Source organism: Balaenoptera physalus, assembly GCF_965194825.1.
Source record: "Balaenoptera physalus genome assembly, chromosome: X".
NCBI lineage: Eukaryota > Metazoa > Chordata > Mammalia > Artiodactyla > Balaenopteridae > Balaenoptera > Balaenoptera physalus.
Window position 1 is genome coordinate 22,199,032 of NC_138903.1, and position 15,975 is coordinate 22,215,006.

The 15,975-nt window shown below is 39.8% G+C and overlaps 1 protein-coding gene across 3 annotated transcripts in view; it reads left to right on the top strand.

Moving 5' to 3' along the window:
• POLA1 (DNA polymerase alpha 1, catalytic subunit) overlaps window positions 1–15,975 on the top strand; it is a 292,429-nt gene that overhangs the window by 215,812 nt on the left and 60,642 nt on the right. For all 3 annotated transcript variants that reach the window (XM_082446929.1, XM_082446930.1, XM_082446931.1), the window contains one exon: window positions 12,127–12,223. In XM_082446929.1, the coding sequence (XP_082303055.1) occupies window positions 12,127–12,223 (97 nt within the window). The remainder of the gene's footprint in view (window positions 1–12,126; window positions 12,224–15,975) is intronic.

Below are 15,975 nucleotides of genomic sequence, written 5' to 3' on the forward strand. Positions count from 1 at the left end.
AGTATAACGCTTAAATGATAGCTAAGGTGAACTGAGTGCTTACCATGTGCCAGACAGTACACTTGTGCCAGACACTTTATATGCATTATCCGATTTAATCCTCCCAAAACTTGCATGGGTGTTTTACAGATGAGGAAACTGAGGCTTGGAGAGGTTGACTCATCCTAGGACTCTGCCTACGATAAATGTCAGAGCCAGGATTTGAAGGAGAGCCTGTCTGACTGCAGAAGCCACACAGTTATCCACTGTTTGGTGTATTTACCCTTTATCATTAATATAAGACCTTATGCCAAAAAGCAAGATGGAAAGGAGTCAGCCAAGGCCTCTCCAAAATCTACCTCTTCACTTTCTGTTAAAGTAGTAACTGACCTCCCCTAACAACAAACAAAACAAAAAACACCCCACCATTTCTTGAATATTCCTCAGCATCATTATATATGTGAGCCTGTGGTATTCTGTGACGCTGTCAATCATTTTAAAACTACATTCATAGCTACAATTTCTGTCTTCTAATAGCTTATAAGGTGTATAACCTCATTATAGGCTGACATACAGAGACAGTAGAACAAAACAGAGTATCAAGATACATTAAGGGTTTTTTGTAGCCACATTTAACCAAAAAAAGTTGTAAAGCAAACATGCTACCTACTGTTTCGGGCACTGTTGTAGGCATTTTCTCTATTTAAACTCTTAATCTGCACCATAATCCTATGAGGCACTGTTGTCATCCTTCTTTTACAGATGAGGAAATGGAGAATGTGGTTAGATGCCTTGCCCAAGATCACGTATCTACTAAGTGGTAGAGCCAGGATTTGAATTCAGACTGGTTCTAGAGTCTGTGCTCTTAACAACCACACTGTACTTGCCTCATTTCATATTTTCACATTTAACAGTTTAAAATACCTTGGCTTTACTTAGCACCTTTCTTCTAAAGAGCTTATGTTGTTGGCGTCTTCATCCTCCCTATGCCAGGATCTTGGGAGTCCTGAGATATTTATGATAGGATCTCTATCCTTAAGGAGGTTACAGTACCTTAAACAGAACTGCTATATTAGCTACGAAGAGATTAAAAGTGAGGAAATATTTTGTCCTCTTTCAGCCTATTGGAGAGGTAGAAATCAAGTCAAGTCTTTGTTTATAGTGATTGGTACTGAAATCTTACCACTCCATCGTTGTTTTTTTTTTTTTTTAAATTTGCTTACATAATCAAAGACTTTTACTCAGAATTATAAGAGTATATTGTTTGTCCTTGGCTCTTGAATGAAGTTCACCAAAATTAAAAAAGAAAAAAAAAAGATCAAGTTCTTGCAGGTGCCTATTTGGTTTATTTCAGGAAACTTCCCAAAGGCAAGTATTCATAGCTAATAAAAAGTTACAAGACTCACTTCCAATTACTTACCACTCGTATGTCAGGTACTATACTAAGTGTTTCACACATATTATCTCATTTAATCCTCATAACAGTGCGTTGAGGTGGAGTTTCTCCCCCCACCTATTTATAAATGGGAAGAGAGGTTACTTGATCTCTCTGAGCCTTAGTTTTTCCATTTGTAAGACAGAGGAAAGGAAGGGCTCTTTACGTTCTAATAGGAATTTCTGTGTCCAGATGAAATTTTTCTCAAGTGTATGCACAGAGATCTGTGTGGAACATAAACTTTACTTTTAAGAACTCAGATTTTGACATCTTTCCGATCAGAGACGCAGTTTCTGAAAGGTGCTTCTCAGAATGAAGGTGAGCAAAAATTAGAAAATTAAATTGTTAGACAATTAAATTGTTAGAAACAGACATTGTGTCCCCAGTGCAACCATGATACACATTGGAAAGCTTTTTATTTGGCTTGGCCAGTTTCTCCTTGCAGCCTCCACCTCTAGCCCCCAGGCCAATGCCCTTCACTTTGGCCCTGTGCTCCAGCCACTTCGACTCATGGTGGGCTGTGCCCTAGTCATGGCATTGCCATAGCCTAACTGCGTGAGCAAGGTACCAGGTGCCTATAATAGACTGCTTCTCTGGTGCACTAAGCAAGTATTTCAGGTTGAAAACTATCCACAAAAGAACCGATTAACACACAGAATGACATTGTTGAAAGTGCATGAATGAAAAGTGGCATATTACAAAGATCAAGGGGCTTGGACACTGAAAACCTGGGATCAAGTCTTGGCTCTGCCCCTTACTAGCTGCATGACCTAGGGCAAGTCCCATAACCTCTTTGAGTCTCAGCTTCCTTATCTGTAAAATGAGGATAATCAGAGTAGCTAGTTCATTTATTGAAGATCAAATGGGAGAAAGCATAATGCAGGGGAGATGGAGCTGAAAACTAGAAAGTGTCAAATGGATATTAATACGTCATGCTAAATTTCATCAAGCCTCTCCTTTAGCGTAGTGTGATTTAACACATCGATAGCATTCAGGAAATCTCTGTCCACTTTAAATAGCATGCATGTATGTACTTTAAAATTGTACCTCAATTAATCCTACACCAGCATTCAGGCCAAGATATAAGATGCCGTTTGGCAATAAAAAACCTTGATTCTAGCCACGAACCATCATTCTAATTTTGACTCCATCAGTTTTTCTAGGAGGTTTTCAAACTGGCCATTACTGCCCCCTTCACTGACCAGATCTGGGATCATGAACAGGTGACTTCACCTTGATGAGCTCTGTCAAATAGGGAAGATAATTCTAGTTTCCTTCCTATGTGACAAAGCTGTTGTGAAGATCAAATGCTTTGAAAAGCCTAACATACAAGTGCAAGGGACATGAATTTAAAATTGAATATGATCATCTGAGACCTCTCAGTGTAGCATAGAAATTAAAACACGCAAATAATTCTGTTAGGAAATGGAAGGTAAACATGCCATTAAAAAGTTAGGGAGAGGGCTTCCCTGGTGGTGCAGTGGTTAAGAATCTGCCTGCCAGTGCAGGGGACACGGGTTTGAGCCCTGGTCCGGGAAGATCCCACATGCCGCGGAGCAACTAAGCCCGTGAGCCACAACTACTGAGCCCGTGTGCCTAGAGCCCGTGCTCCACAAGAGAAGCCACCGCAGTGAGAAGCCCACACACTGCAACAAAGAGTAGCCCCCGCTCACCGCAACTAGAGAAAGCATGAGCGCAGCAATGACGACCCAACGCAGCCAAAAATTAAAAACTTTAAAAAAAAATTTATATAAAGTTAGGGAGAGTGGCTTCCATGAGAAGGGAGTAGATAAATGGAAATATCCACATTTGACTGCAATGCAGTGTTGGAAAAGACACACCCACACCGGGCTATATGCTCCTGCAATCTTATCCTGTTTCTCTCATTCTCTGGTATAGCTTTAGCAGCTAGAACAGTGCCTGGCATGCAGTAGATGCTCAATTTGTTCAATGAATGGACAGCAGAGCACAGTGACTAGTGGTGTGAAGGGAGGCTGACTTTGGCTTGCCTTGGGTCGGCCATAACAGCCTTATCCTAGTTCTCCATCTGAGGTAGAACGTGTTCTGAGACGTCACCTAAGCCAGAGTTCGCCTTAACATCCAGGTCAAATTACAAGGTTAAGATTTCATCCTAAATGTTGCATCAATTTATTTACAGTAGCCGTGTGCATTTATTTTAGTGACTGTTGATATTGCTCATCATAGACCCTTAGGGGCCAGTTATTAAGGTATTAGAAAGCTGACCAAACATTCTAGATGTCGATTTTGCCTGTTTTTGTGGGGGGGGGGGGCGGTGGGTTGGGAAGTGGTAGAGGAGTTTTATTTTAGCCAGATTAGATATATTAGGCGAATGTGCCAGGGAAACAAAGTCAAAGTAGTTTTCAGTCTAGTTTAGATCTAGAAAGAAACCCTAGAAACTGGTCTAATCTAGGAAACCATTTTTTTCCAAATAAGATTTCATGCAGAATCCCCGACTATAAAAAAGATAAATAAGATTTGTATCAATATAGGTGTCTTTTAACTTTATAACTGTTTTTTTTTCATTTGTCAGTGAGAACACCAGTTAATATGTTGGGATCTTACATGTCTTAAAATTTGGGAGGTAGTACATGTGAATATGCCTGTTTTGAATTTTTTACAATGAATATATAATCAGTGAAATCAGAATGAAACATTTGGAGAAGCCTCTGAGGCATGTGGATGGAACATACTTGAAAAACACTGATCTAGTGCTACTTGTCCATACTATAGATATGGAGATTGAAGCTGTAATCTAGAGAACCTCATTCTGTCTCCACGTTCTGCTTCGTGGTATGGTGATGTTAATGACTTCAGTGAATCTGAACATAGTTGACTACTTTAGTACTTCCAGATATCAAGGGTTTCTCCTACTTGCATAAATGTTTCTAGGCCATCTTATGGTTCCAGTGGAATCCAAGGTGACTTACAAACCTTTATTTTTATATTATTTCTTCTGGTTAGAAATTTGTATTTACATTTCTCATGCTGATGTTAATACATGATTATATGTAGGATGGGGGCAAATTGAAATCTTTTGGGGTTTTTGTTTGGTTTTTGGCATGGGGTTAACCTAGAAAATATGACATTTAAAAAAGGAAAACTTCTGAAGGAAGGGCAGTAAATTCAAGGTAGAATCCTAGAATTGTCCCCAGTCACAGTGAGAACCTCATGGCCAGTATTTGGGTATTTCAACATCTGCAGCGTTAAAGCCAGCCCTGTCTCCTAAGATGGAAATTGCCATGTGCAGAATGACTTGATAGAAAATGGTGTACATTCTATATAATCTTCTAACAGCAGAATGCGACCAGTGGCACTTCCCTAAAAAAAATAAATTACCCGAAATTTGCAGCACATTCATATTCAATTTCATCACAGCAGATGCTCATTAGTATGTTGTTATTAATTGGTATTCACTTTAGGTTTTGTTTAAAATGAAGATAATAATTAGGTTTTAATTACTGCATCATTCGTTGGGGGGGTGTTGTCTGTGGGGAGAGGCAAAGAGCGAAATGCCTCTTAAAGCACTGAAATAGTTCCTGATGCTTATTCAGCACCGTGTGCTGCTGAAGACATTGAAAAATAACTTCATCTTTACCAAAAAAAAATAGGGCTAGGATTCTAAAATGAAGAAATTGCTGTGTGTGTGTGTTTTTTAAATAAGCCCATCGTTATCAAGAACTCACTGTAAATTGTCTACTTGATGGACATACTGAATCAGATGATAATGTGCACTACCATTCTTCCTAATCAAATTACCAAAAAGACTTCTTGGAAAAGTAACCCTCACAAGCGGCTGATTAATGAAGTGGTGGCAATGTTTTGTATTAGAACTAATTGAAGTAATCCAAATAAGTTATTTCTGTAGCCTATGGAAATAATTTCCTTTGCAAAGAAGTACAGTGGAGTTGGCAATCCAGTATTTTTTTCACCCTCTGTTGTTCTCTATTTGCAAAAAAAAAAGCTAAGTTAATATAGATACGGCAAATAAAATGGGTAGAAAACCAATTTTATTGAGTGGCAGGAAAAACAAGAAAGCGTATCTCAGTCTTTTTGTAATCAAGACTAGTAATTTATATAAGGCTTAAAGGTGTATGGAAATTGAGGGGTACTGGAATTCTAAAGGCATATGTTAACTAAAACAGTAGAGATAGCAGGTTTTTTTTTTTAAGCTATTTCTTTTTTAAAGGAACATTTATTTATTTATTTATTTTTTATTTATTTAGGCTGTGTTGGGTCTTCGTTGCTGCATGCAGGCTTTCTCTAGGTGTGGTGAGCAGCGGCTACTCTTCGTTGCTGTGTGTGGGCTTCTCACTGCGGTGGCTTCTCTTGTTGTGGAGCACAGGCTCTAGGCGCTCGGGCTTCAGTAGTTGTGGCACGCGGGCTCAGTAGTTGTGGCACACGGGCTTAGTAGTTGTGGCGCACGGGCTTAGTTGCTCCGTGGCATGTGAGATCTTCCCGGTCCAGGGATTGAACCCGTGTCCCCTGCATTGGCAGGCGGATTCTTAACCACTGTACCACCAGGGAAGTCCCTATTGGAGTATAGTTGATTTATAATGTTGTGTTAGTTTCAGGTGTATAGCAAAGTGAATCAGTTATACATATGCATATATCCACTTTTTTTTTACATTCTTTTTGCATATAGGCCATTACATAGTATTGAGTAGAGTTCCCTGTGCTATACAGCAGGTTCTTATTAGTTATCTATTTTATATATAGTAGTGTGTATAAGTGGTATGTATGTGTGTGTGAGAGAGAGATGGAATATTACTCAGCCCTAAAAAAAGAATGCAATGCCATTTGCAGCAACATGGGTGGACCTAGAGATTATCATACTGAGTGAAGCAAGTCAGACACAGAAAGTCAAATATATGATATCGCTTATATGTGGCATCTAAAAAAACAGGTACAAATGAACTTATTTACAAAACAGAAGTAGAGTCATGGATGTAGAAAACAAACTTATGGTTACCACTAGATAAGGGGGGGAGGGATAAATTGGGAGATTGGGATTGACATATACATATTAGTTCGTTATCTTTACAACATTCTTGAGAGGTTTATTAGCCTCATTTTATAGACGAAGAAATCGATGTGTAAATAGGTTAAGCATTGTGTCCAAGGTCACCCAGTCCTTTAAGTGGCAGAACTGACTTTCAGACCAGATTCAGTCTGACCCCAGAGCCAATCTGCCATGGGGAGATATACACAGGAAATGTTAGAAATCATTTCAAGGGACTAGTGTTGTGTCATTAGGTTATATGTTGAGGCTCAGTGAGAGGTGGGAGATGGGTTCCATGAATCCCTTCCTTCCACAAACCTTCCTTGAGGGCCAACTGCATGCCCGGCTCTGGCCTCGGCACCCACAGTGCACAGGGGACTACACACAATCCCTGCCCTCAGGAGTTCACATCCTAGGAGACGGGAGGGTAGTCACACCGGTAAGGACGATTGGAGTGTGTTCTCTGGGCTGGAGGGGTGTGGTGAGCCATGGGATTCTAGAGGAGAGGTGACTAGGTCTGTCAGGCAGAAAGTGGGCACACCGAAGCATGGAGGCACGAAGGCTTCCCAGAAACTGCAGTGACTCTGAGGTCTGGTGAGGTAGGTAGAAACTGAGTTGGGTCTTTAGGCAAGGCTGAAAGGATGGGCCTGAAAGGGAGGGCAGAACTGCCTGGGCCAGGGCACAGAGGAGGGAGGGAGCACGCGGCCTGCCCGCCTGGAACAGAAGGTGGGAAGGAGCGGGGTGGGGCTGTGGCCAGGCTGGCAGTTGAGGGGCATGTGGAGAACTCTTGAGAGTGGGCCTGAGGAATTGAAATTCTATCCATGGTACTCCATGGTCTCTGTCAGTGCCGGCAGGGTTTAGAGTTCTGAATCTGCTTTATGCTGCGATGCCTAGAGTAAATTCTATCTTCATCTTTTGCAAAGTAGTGGGGTTGAATACCATCATTGTATTTTAAAGTTATAGTCAGTGCTGGTTTATTTGTGCTCATAAAAGAGGAAGAATGTTTGTTTAATGATCAAAAAATACTTTTGGAGTACGTTTTGGGTTTGGGGGCAGCCTATTTTCCTTCCTGGTTTGATACTATTCAGGCTTAAACCAAATGAATTTGACTTTTATGAGTTTATACCAGTTGATGTGAGAAGGCAGGCCTTGAATGTTCTAGGTTGTACAAGGAAGATCACTTGAGTTTAAGATTTTGCTGTGGCTAATCTCTAGGGTCGTGAGCCCAACTCTTCACACCCCAAGGAATTTAATTCAGGGGCAAGTTATATTTATTTTCAAGTTGATACCAAGATAGTTTTAGCTAACTTCTTCTCTGTCCCTTCAGATGAGGCCAGGCGAGAGAAGACTGGTTATCGCCATACAGCAATCTTAGAAAGCTAAATTAAAAGACTGTGTTGTCAAAGTAGTTCAAAAGAAAGTCAGTTGAAAATCAGCCACTTTGGAAACAGTTTGGCAGGTCCTACTAAAGCTGAACATTTGCATGCCCCGTGACCCACCATTTCCACTTCTAGGTAATGGAAATCAACAGAGATGTACACATACGTACTTCAGAGGTGTGTACAAGAATGCAGGTAGCAGCACCATTCTTAATAGCCAAAAAGCTGGAAACCATTTAAATGCCCTTCATCCATAGAATGGCTAGATTATGATATATTCATTCAGTGAAATACTTTATGGCAGTGAGAATAAACAAACTCCCACTACCTGCAACAACATGCATGAATCTTACAAACATAATGTTGAGCAAAAGAAACCAAAGAGAAGAGAATGCAAACTGTATGATTCTATGCACATAAAGTTGTGTGTGTGTGTGTGTCTTTAAGGCAATTCTGTTGTGTTCCTTAGGTGGAAGTTGGGGAATAATGGGAGGAGAACAAGGGCAGGCTTCTGGGAGGCTGGTAAAGTTCTGTTCCTTGTTCTGGGTGCTGATTACAGAGATATGTTCACTTTGTGCATCAAGCTATACACTCATTATTTGTGCACTTTTGGTGTGTAGATTACAGTTCAACAAAAAGAACAAAAATCCAAAATGCAAGTTAGGTTTAACCCTGCCCTGTATTTATGTTAATGAAAATATATCCTATCCTAACCTTGCAGTAACTTGCTTGAACAAGCAAGCATCTTCCTCACAGTGGTTCTCAAGAAATCTTCTCAGGCTTTTCTGATTAGCGTAAATTCCTTGATCTCGAGCCAGGTTGGAGGGCTCTGAGTCCATGGTTCTAAAAGTATCTCCAGTACAGGTAATATGCAGGACAGCAGTTCTCTTCTCAGACTACCCACTGGAACTACATGGGAGCCCTTACAAGTGCCCATCCCCTGCATTCCCCCTTGCATTCTGAGTTAGTTGTTCCAGGGCTGAGGTCTGAGCGTCAGTGTTTTTTAAAAGCTCCCCAGGTGAATCCAATGTGCAACCAGGTGAAGGACCACTGATCTAGGGCCTGAGATCAGTAATCTCATGAGAGACACCAGGGACTACAATTAAATGGAAACCAAACTACCTTTTCATCTGAAAGCACTGCTTTGGCTTGGAGAGAGAATGAAGTTTGCATTGTTTCTAACGTCATCTGATTATGGGATTCAAAAAGAATGCATTAAAAACAGTGGTATTAAACCATTTTCCTTTTCCCTTCATTTCTTCCACAGTATTTGCTAAGTACCTCCCTCTGTGCCAGGTATATCAAAGCGGAATTCCTTCCCTACCCCTGTGTATGTATGGGGCCCACACTTACTACTCTGTTAACACTCCGAGCAACTAACTTGAATGCAGAGTGCAATACACACGGTAGCTCTTTCAGCTCAGCATTGTCCTTACTAAATCACAGTTGGCCACTTTGGTACATGATGTTCTAACTATAAAGGAAGACTGAAAGAAGCCTAGGCACTGTGTTGAGTGTAATTTTCAAGGAAAGAGCAAGAAATCGAACATTTTAAACCAATAAGTGAAAGCTGGAGAGAGAGAGAAATGTTAAAATATCATCTTATTTTCTTGAAGTATTTTCCATCCAATCTTGTATCAAAATGGGCATTTAAGTGTGGGGAAAAAACCTGCTGAAGATCTCAGAGAAGACTAGAGGGTGTCAGGTTTCTTGATTAGAAAAATTTATCATCAAAGGCAAAAGAGAAAAGATGGTAATGATAAAAAAAAAACCTCTAAGTGATCACAAATTAATGGTGCAAAATCAAGAAAACAAAAGTAGGTGTTATTCTTGTTCATTTAAACTATAGTTTTCTCCGTTTCATGTGTGTTCTTTAAAACCACTTAATTGTATTTGACATTGAAAATCTAATAGGGCCTTTTGTTTTCAACCAGTTTACTAATTGCAAAATATGTCAGGAATCAAAAGGGCAGGAGGTGTTGGTATATTTTTTTAAAATATATAACTCCTTTTTAATTTTTTTCCCCTATTTTCCTTATCCATTTAAGCAGTGACTTTCAATTAGCCTGCCTACTAATATCAGGTCACTAAACTCCATGGCTGACGCTTTATTCCTTCATGTGGGTTGTCACTCGTTTACTTCAGTTGGCTGGCAAAGGTTGTTGTATATCCATTACCAGCAACACAGCACTTTGCATTTCTGAATTGACAAGCAGCTATATTGACCCAGCGCTTATTATGGGTCAACAGCTGCGTTAACCAACGGAAGGACTGAGGGGCAATTAAAATGAATTGGCAAAAATATATCTTCCTAATTTACTCCAATTTGTTATTTATGCTAACATTGTATGGCTTCTATGGTGACACTAAACAGAATGGACCCAATAATGGCAATTAACATAAAAATATAATGGCTAATCAAATTGACAGCAACTGTTTCTCATCATCTCGACACACAATACATTATCAAAACAAACTATTATGAAGGAGGTAATTTCAGTGTTCTATTCAACCTGCAGCATGTGTGCAGTCAGGGAGATGTGTACCAGCAATTACTGCTGAATCTAAAAAACTAAACAAATAACTTAATCGCTGTCGTCCTCCTTTTTTTTCCCCCAGGAAGCAGTAATCAGGATTCACTAAAAATAACTGGTGTATAATAGTATAATGATGATGCATATTGTAGAATAGCTAATAAGAAATAAAATAGGCTTCTAGGTGTATACTTTTTAAAATAGGTTCAGGTAAAGAAAGAGAGACTCGTGGAAGGAATGCACACAAAAAAAGACAGTAGACCTGGCTGATGAATAGCTCCATGTGGGTTATTCCTGCAGCCTCATATTTATAGATACCATTTGTAATGGCCAAAGAAGTTTGAAATACACTAAATTTAGTAACAGATTTTATAATGGAGTGAGCAGGAAGGTCAGCCATTGAGCTCTAATAACTAAATTTCAGTTACTTCTGTACCCAGTTAAGTTGGCTGTAGTTTTTCATCATTAATAGCCAGTGAGGATCCTGGGATCTAATACTTGGTTATCCAAAGAGATTCCCTTCAAAAATAAGACCGTTTCTGTATCTAGTTGTAGATAGTGGTTTTCTTTTAGTTCCTAGTCAAATGCTAGTCTGTGGGTGCCACCTGACCCTGCTGCATGGATTGTACAAACAACGTGGTTATCGTGGCCATTCACTGATTCATTCATTCAACCAACGAACATCTGTGGAGTCCTTACTGTGTGAGTTAGCTTGTATGCGCTTTGTTACTGGTGCATAGTAGGTGCTCAATTGATGTTAGAGTTCACATTCATCCAAGGCAGCAGGTGAGAACTGGTAACATGCTTGTCTTTTGAGTTTCTCATTTAAGAAGTTCTGAGCGTTGAGTTGTTTCACCTTGGTAGCACACCCCCATCCCCAAAGAAGACACCAAAGCCCTAGCTCCTTGTCCTCTGGCATAAAGGGTTTCCCACCTATCTAATCCTATAGGAGGAAGGAAAGTATCAATAAGTTCCTAGGGCAGCCAATTTAAAAGAAATAGAAATGCATGTGAACGTGATTTGCCAAATAATTCTCACTTTGATTGTTGAATTGACTGCAGATGTTTTTCCCCACACAGGGCGAGATACAGTGGCTTAGGAGAATACACAGTGACTCTAGATAAACTCGGGGATGCTATGATTAGTTGAATCAGAACTTGTCAAAGTCACTAAACATTGTTTTGACATGGGTGAGATGAAAAGCCTTGGTTATTTCATTTCACATGGTATCTCTCAGAGGTCATATGTTGCCCACTTAAGGATGAGCATGGAGCAAGTGGTCAGGATGTTCCCAGGTCTGCGCTTCATTCACCATGTTGTATCTGTGGGCCAGTCCCTGTCGCCAGGTGTCATAAAATCGAGCTCATAGGATAGCAGTACATGTTAAATGGTTTTCAGAAATTGTTTAACTTCCTGCTAGCCTGGACAGGTCCCAGTTAGGAAGCACAGTACCACTTTTCCCAATTAACAGTGCAAATTGTCAAGGGTGCATAGGAATTTGCAATTTGACAAAATCAGTTTTTTGGCAGCAGGGGTAATCAGTCTGTAGCTTCGCAAGTAGTAATCTGTGATCGAAGTGGCAGGATTTATTTTGAATTACGAAAGGTATGTATGCTATATGAGGGGGACAAATCATTAGGATGATTCTCTCCTTATTCACCCCCCTTCATTAAAAAATAGCTGCTTGATATGGAAGTTGAAATTAGGGGATACACTCGTTGAGTGATCTCCAAAGCTACCCCCTCCCCAATATTCATTTATTTTTCTGTTATATTGCAGTATTCTGACAAGTCCCTGTACACCCAGCTGTGCTTTTACCGGTACATTTTTGATGCGGAGTGTGCACTGGAGAAACTTATTACCGATCATGAGAAAGGTACGTTAAAATACTGTAATTACCTTTGAGTTTAAAGTGGAAATTTGCATCATAAAAGCCAGACCTACTGTGTCAGGGTGTTCATGCAACATCGCACCACTGTCTCAGAAGCAGGCCATGGGGGCCGTCGTGAGCACAGGCATACCCTGCGTGAGGGGCAGTGGCGTAGGAATCCCCGGCTTTGGCCTCCACAGCCTGCCTCACATTGTTCTCTATTAAAGCTGGGTTTTGGGGGAGGAATGGTACAGAAAGAACTCTTTAAATGCTATATTTTGAAAATGCTATTTTCTATAGAGTTTAGTAACCGTAATAAAGTAAGAATAGGCAACGTGATCACTGGACCTACAAAAACCAGATATTACCAGAAAAAAATAGACCTGGAGTATGTCTCTGCTGTTCACTAAAAGCCTAGGTTCATTTTGAGAGAGAGAGCTGGGGTGGAGTTCTTTTATTGACTCCATCCTAACAGAGCGTGTAGACACCTCAGCCCAGATGATCAGGCGCTGCCTTGTAAGCCTCACACAAGACTTGCAGGCACTGTGGGGCTTCATGGGCCTGAGAAAAGCTTTGTTACATAACTTAAACTATTTGAAAATGTCATGACAAGTGCATGGGTTTTTTTTCTCCTACATGAAAATCACATTGACAACTTTTCTGTTACCTGTAAAAAATAAAAAAGGTGAGTTTATACGTTTTTCTTATTAGTTACCTACAGAGTGTTTATGTTGTTTGTCAGTGCATATCAATTCGACATTTTGTTGGTCGGTGTTAGGCTGGAGACAACCTCAAGGGCATATAGAAACCTACAAATACTTCTGGATTTCCTCACGTAAGAATCCCCATGCCCTTGATTTGGTCTTAAACTCTTTTCAGTTCTAGTCATAATTGATTCCAGTTCTTCCATTTACAAAGATAGGCTAGAATTTTTTTTTTTAATGCCTTGACTTAACTTGGTTTTTCTGTCCTTGGATATAAAATACTTTACAACTGATGGAGGAGTTGTTTCAAATATTAGTATCTTGTCTTTAGATGTTCAACAAGAACTTGGGCTATCTCCACAGCATATTTTCAGTGAATTAATAAAATTCATATAGAGAAAAAATTCCTTTAGTCCATGAGTAACTAGGTCTTTGAACTTTCATTCATGACTGGTGGCTAGCCCATGTTTATTTGCGGTATCAACAATAACTGTTTCTCTTTTACCCCCAAGGACCTTTCCTTAAAGGCGTAAAGCATTTAGAGAATTAAGTAGTGACTGATGAGTACATTGTCTGTTTCTGTCGGGTTTGTTACCTCTTTCTGGGTATTAGAACTTGATCCCCCTTTACTTCTTTCTGAATCCAGGTTGTTCCCTAGATGTTCTTAGATACCTAGGGGACAGATTCCTCTTCCAGACATTTCCAAAATTCTTATCTGAAGGGCTGAATGATAAGCAGTTTTCAAAAAGTCCAGTGACTCGGAGACTTGTAGAAGTGATCTGGAAAGTCACTGGAGACTTACCCCAGCTTTTTAGAGAACATCAAGGAGTGTATGCTGCTATCCCGGAAAATAGGAGATAACAGAGTAGTCACTTGGAAGATTCTCGCTTGACAAAAGTGGAGAAGTGTTGATAGAATCTGTACACTCACACTATTTACTCTAGTTCCGTTTCACAAGTTTAAGAATCACGACACTTTTTTTGTCATTTTATTCTAATAAATACACTATCTGGGAGTTCAGGGCCAAAACGGCATGGATTGAATTACTGACTCGTTCTTTTGCATGTCAGAAGCCCAAAGAAAATAAAGCAAAAGAAGGGTACAAAATGGATGTCTGACAGAAAGAACTTCATGAAATGTTTCAAGAGCCTTTTGTTTTATTTATTGAGTGTTAATTAGTGAAACTTCTTCCTTTGATCTTCTGCTTATTTATTATTCCTAAATTGCATTTTTGGAATGAGTGCATTAGCAGAAATTTACTTGGTCTGGACGTTCTCACATCATTTGGTAATGCTAAGTGGTGTTAGGGTATTTGTTAGTGGTGGGATATAAACTGAAACACTGGGTCATGCTTACCCGTGGTCCAAGAGCAGAGGTTTCCTAACAAGGGACATTTGATACACTCTTGCCTACAAGTCACCTGGTGGCATATAGTAGTGCAAGTCTATGGATCCTACACCCAGAAATTCTAGTTCAGAAGGTGTTGGGTAGAGTTTGGGAAGCTCAACTTTTTAGAAAGTCCCCCCAGACAGTTCTGAACACATGATTTGGATAGTTTCTAAGTACGAGAGAATTGAACACAGGTTGTAATCCATAGGGGACAATTGGAGAACAAGAATATTCTTACAGTCCATAAGTGAACAGTTACAGAGGAAACTCCCATAAGTGTAAATTAATGTAACGTATGTAAAATTCACTTCTCACTTTATAAGTTGGAGTGAAGTGCTCTCTTCTTTCTGATTTGCCATTCAAGGGAGATTTGCTGTTAAAATGAATTGAAAGTCTGTGGGATCCAGAGGGCAAATATATTTATTCAATTTGGACCAAGGCCAGAACACCAATAGATGTTAACATCAAAAGTCCTGTGAAAAATGACAGTCATTACACACAGTTATATTATTGAGAATGGAATCTAAGTATCGTCTGTCAACAAGTGCCCTGAAACTGGCGCGTAAAGTATTTACCATAGACTCTCCTTTACTGTTGATACCTAGCAACATTTCCTTCGCTAGGATAGTTTTACCATTTCCATTATAAAGCCCATATTTTAAAGGTTGTAACTGGATTGTGGTTTTAATCTGTGTTTGAAACTTGCAATTTGACTTGGAAAAAACCCACAAATTATTGGAAAGAGGTTTATTTTTATGGTGAAAAGTAGCTCTTGTCAAAGCTTTTTCCTGTGCTTTGCTTTTCAAACAAAGGTTTACAGGCCATTAGTCCATAATATGAATTAACCCCATTTGGTATTTTTCCCTTTCCTTTAAGATGGTAAGGGACTCACTTTGGTGAAGTATCCACTTCATATTCACCGTAACTACATAACATTTTTAAAATCTTATTTCTGTGGGACTTCGGCACAAAGTCCAAAGACTTCTGTGGGATTGTAAGTGCTCCAGAATGTACATAGATGGCATAATAGATCCAAAAGAAGTTTTAGAGGAACATAGTGGCAATATATGAAGTAAAAATCCATTTCCATGATGGCAGCACATAATGGTCCCATTTGGCTGCCTCATCCCAGGGGGGCCTTGGCCTGAGTAGGGATAAGTGAACTGTTTGGGGGAGACATGAATCAATTCAAATCTTTGCCCAGTTGTCTAAATTAAGTCTGCTTAAAAAAAGAGGAGGAAAAAGAGTCTCCGACTTTTCTCAACTGAGCCTTTTTTTATTTATTTGGCAACGATAAAAACAGTGTGTATATATTTTCTATTATTTCTTGAGTGCCATCCCAGATGTCAGAAAAACAAAGATGGCCAATGCTCCCTGCCCTGGAGGAGCTTAGAGTCCTTTGCGGACAGAAAGATTCAGATACAGTTAAGTGTGATAAACCACTGATCTGGTCAAATTGTTTTGGAAACAAAGAAAGGGATCCACTAACTGCCTTTCTTAATAGACTTTATTTTTTAGAGCAGCTATAGGTTCACAGCAAAGTTGAACAGAAGGTACAGAGATTTCCCATGTACCCCCTGCCCCCACACACGCACAGCCTCCCTCATTATCAGCATCCCCCACCAGAGTGGGGCATTTGATGAACCTACTCTGATACATCGTTAC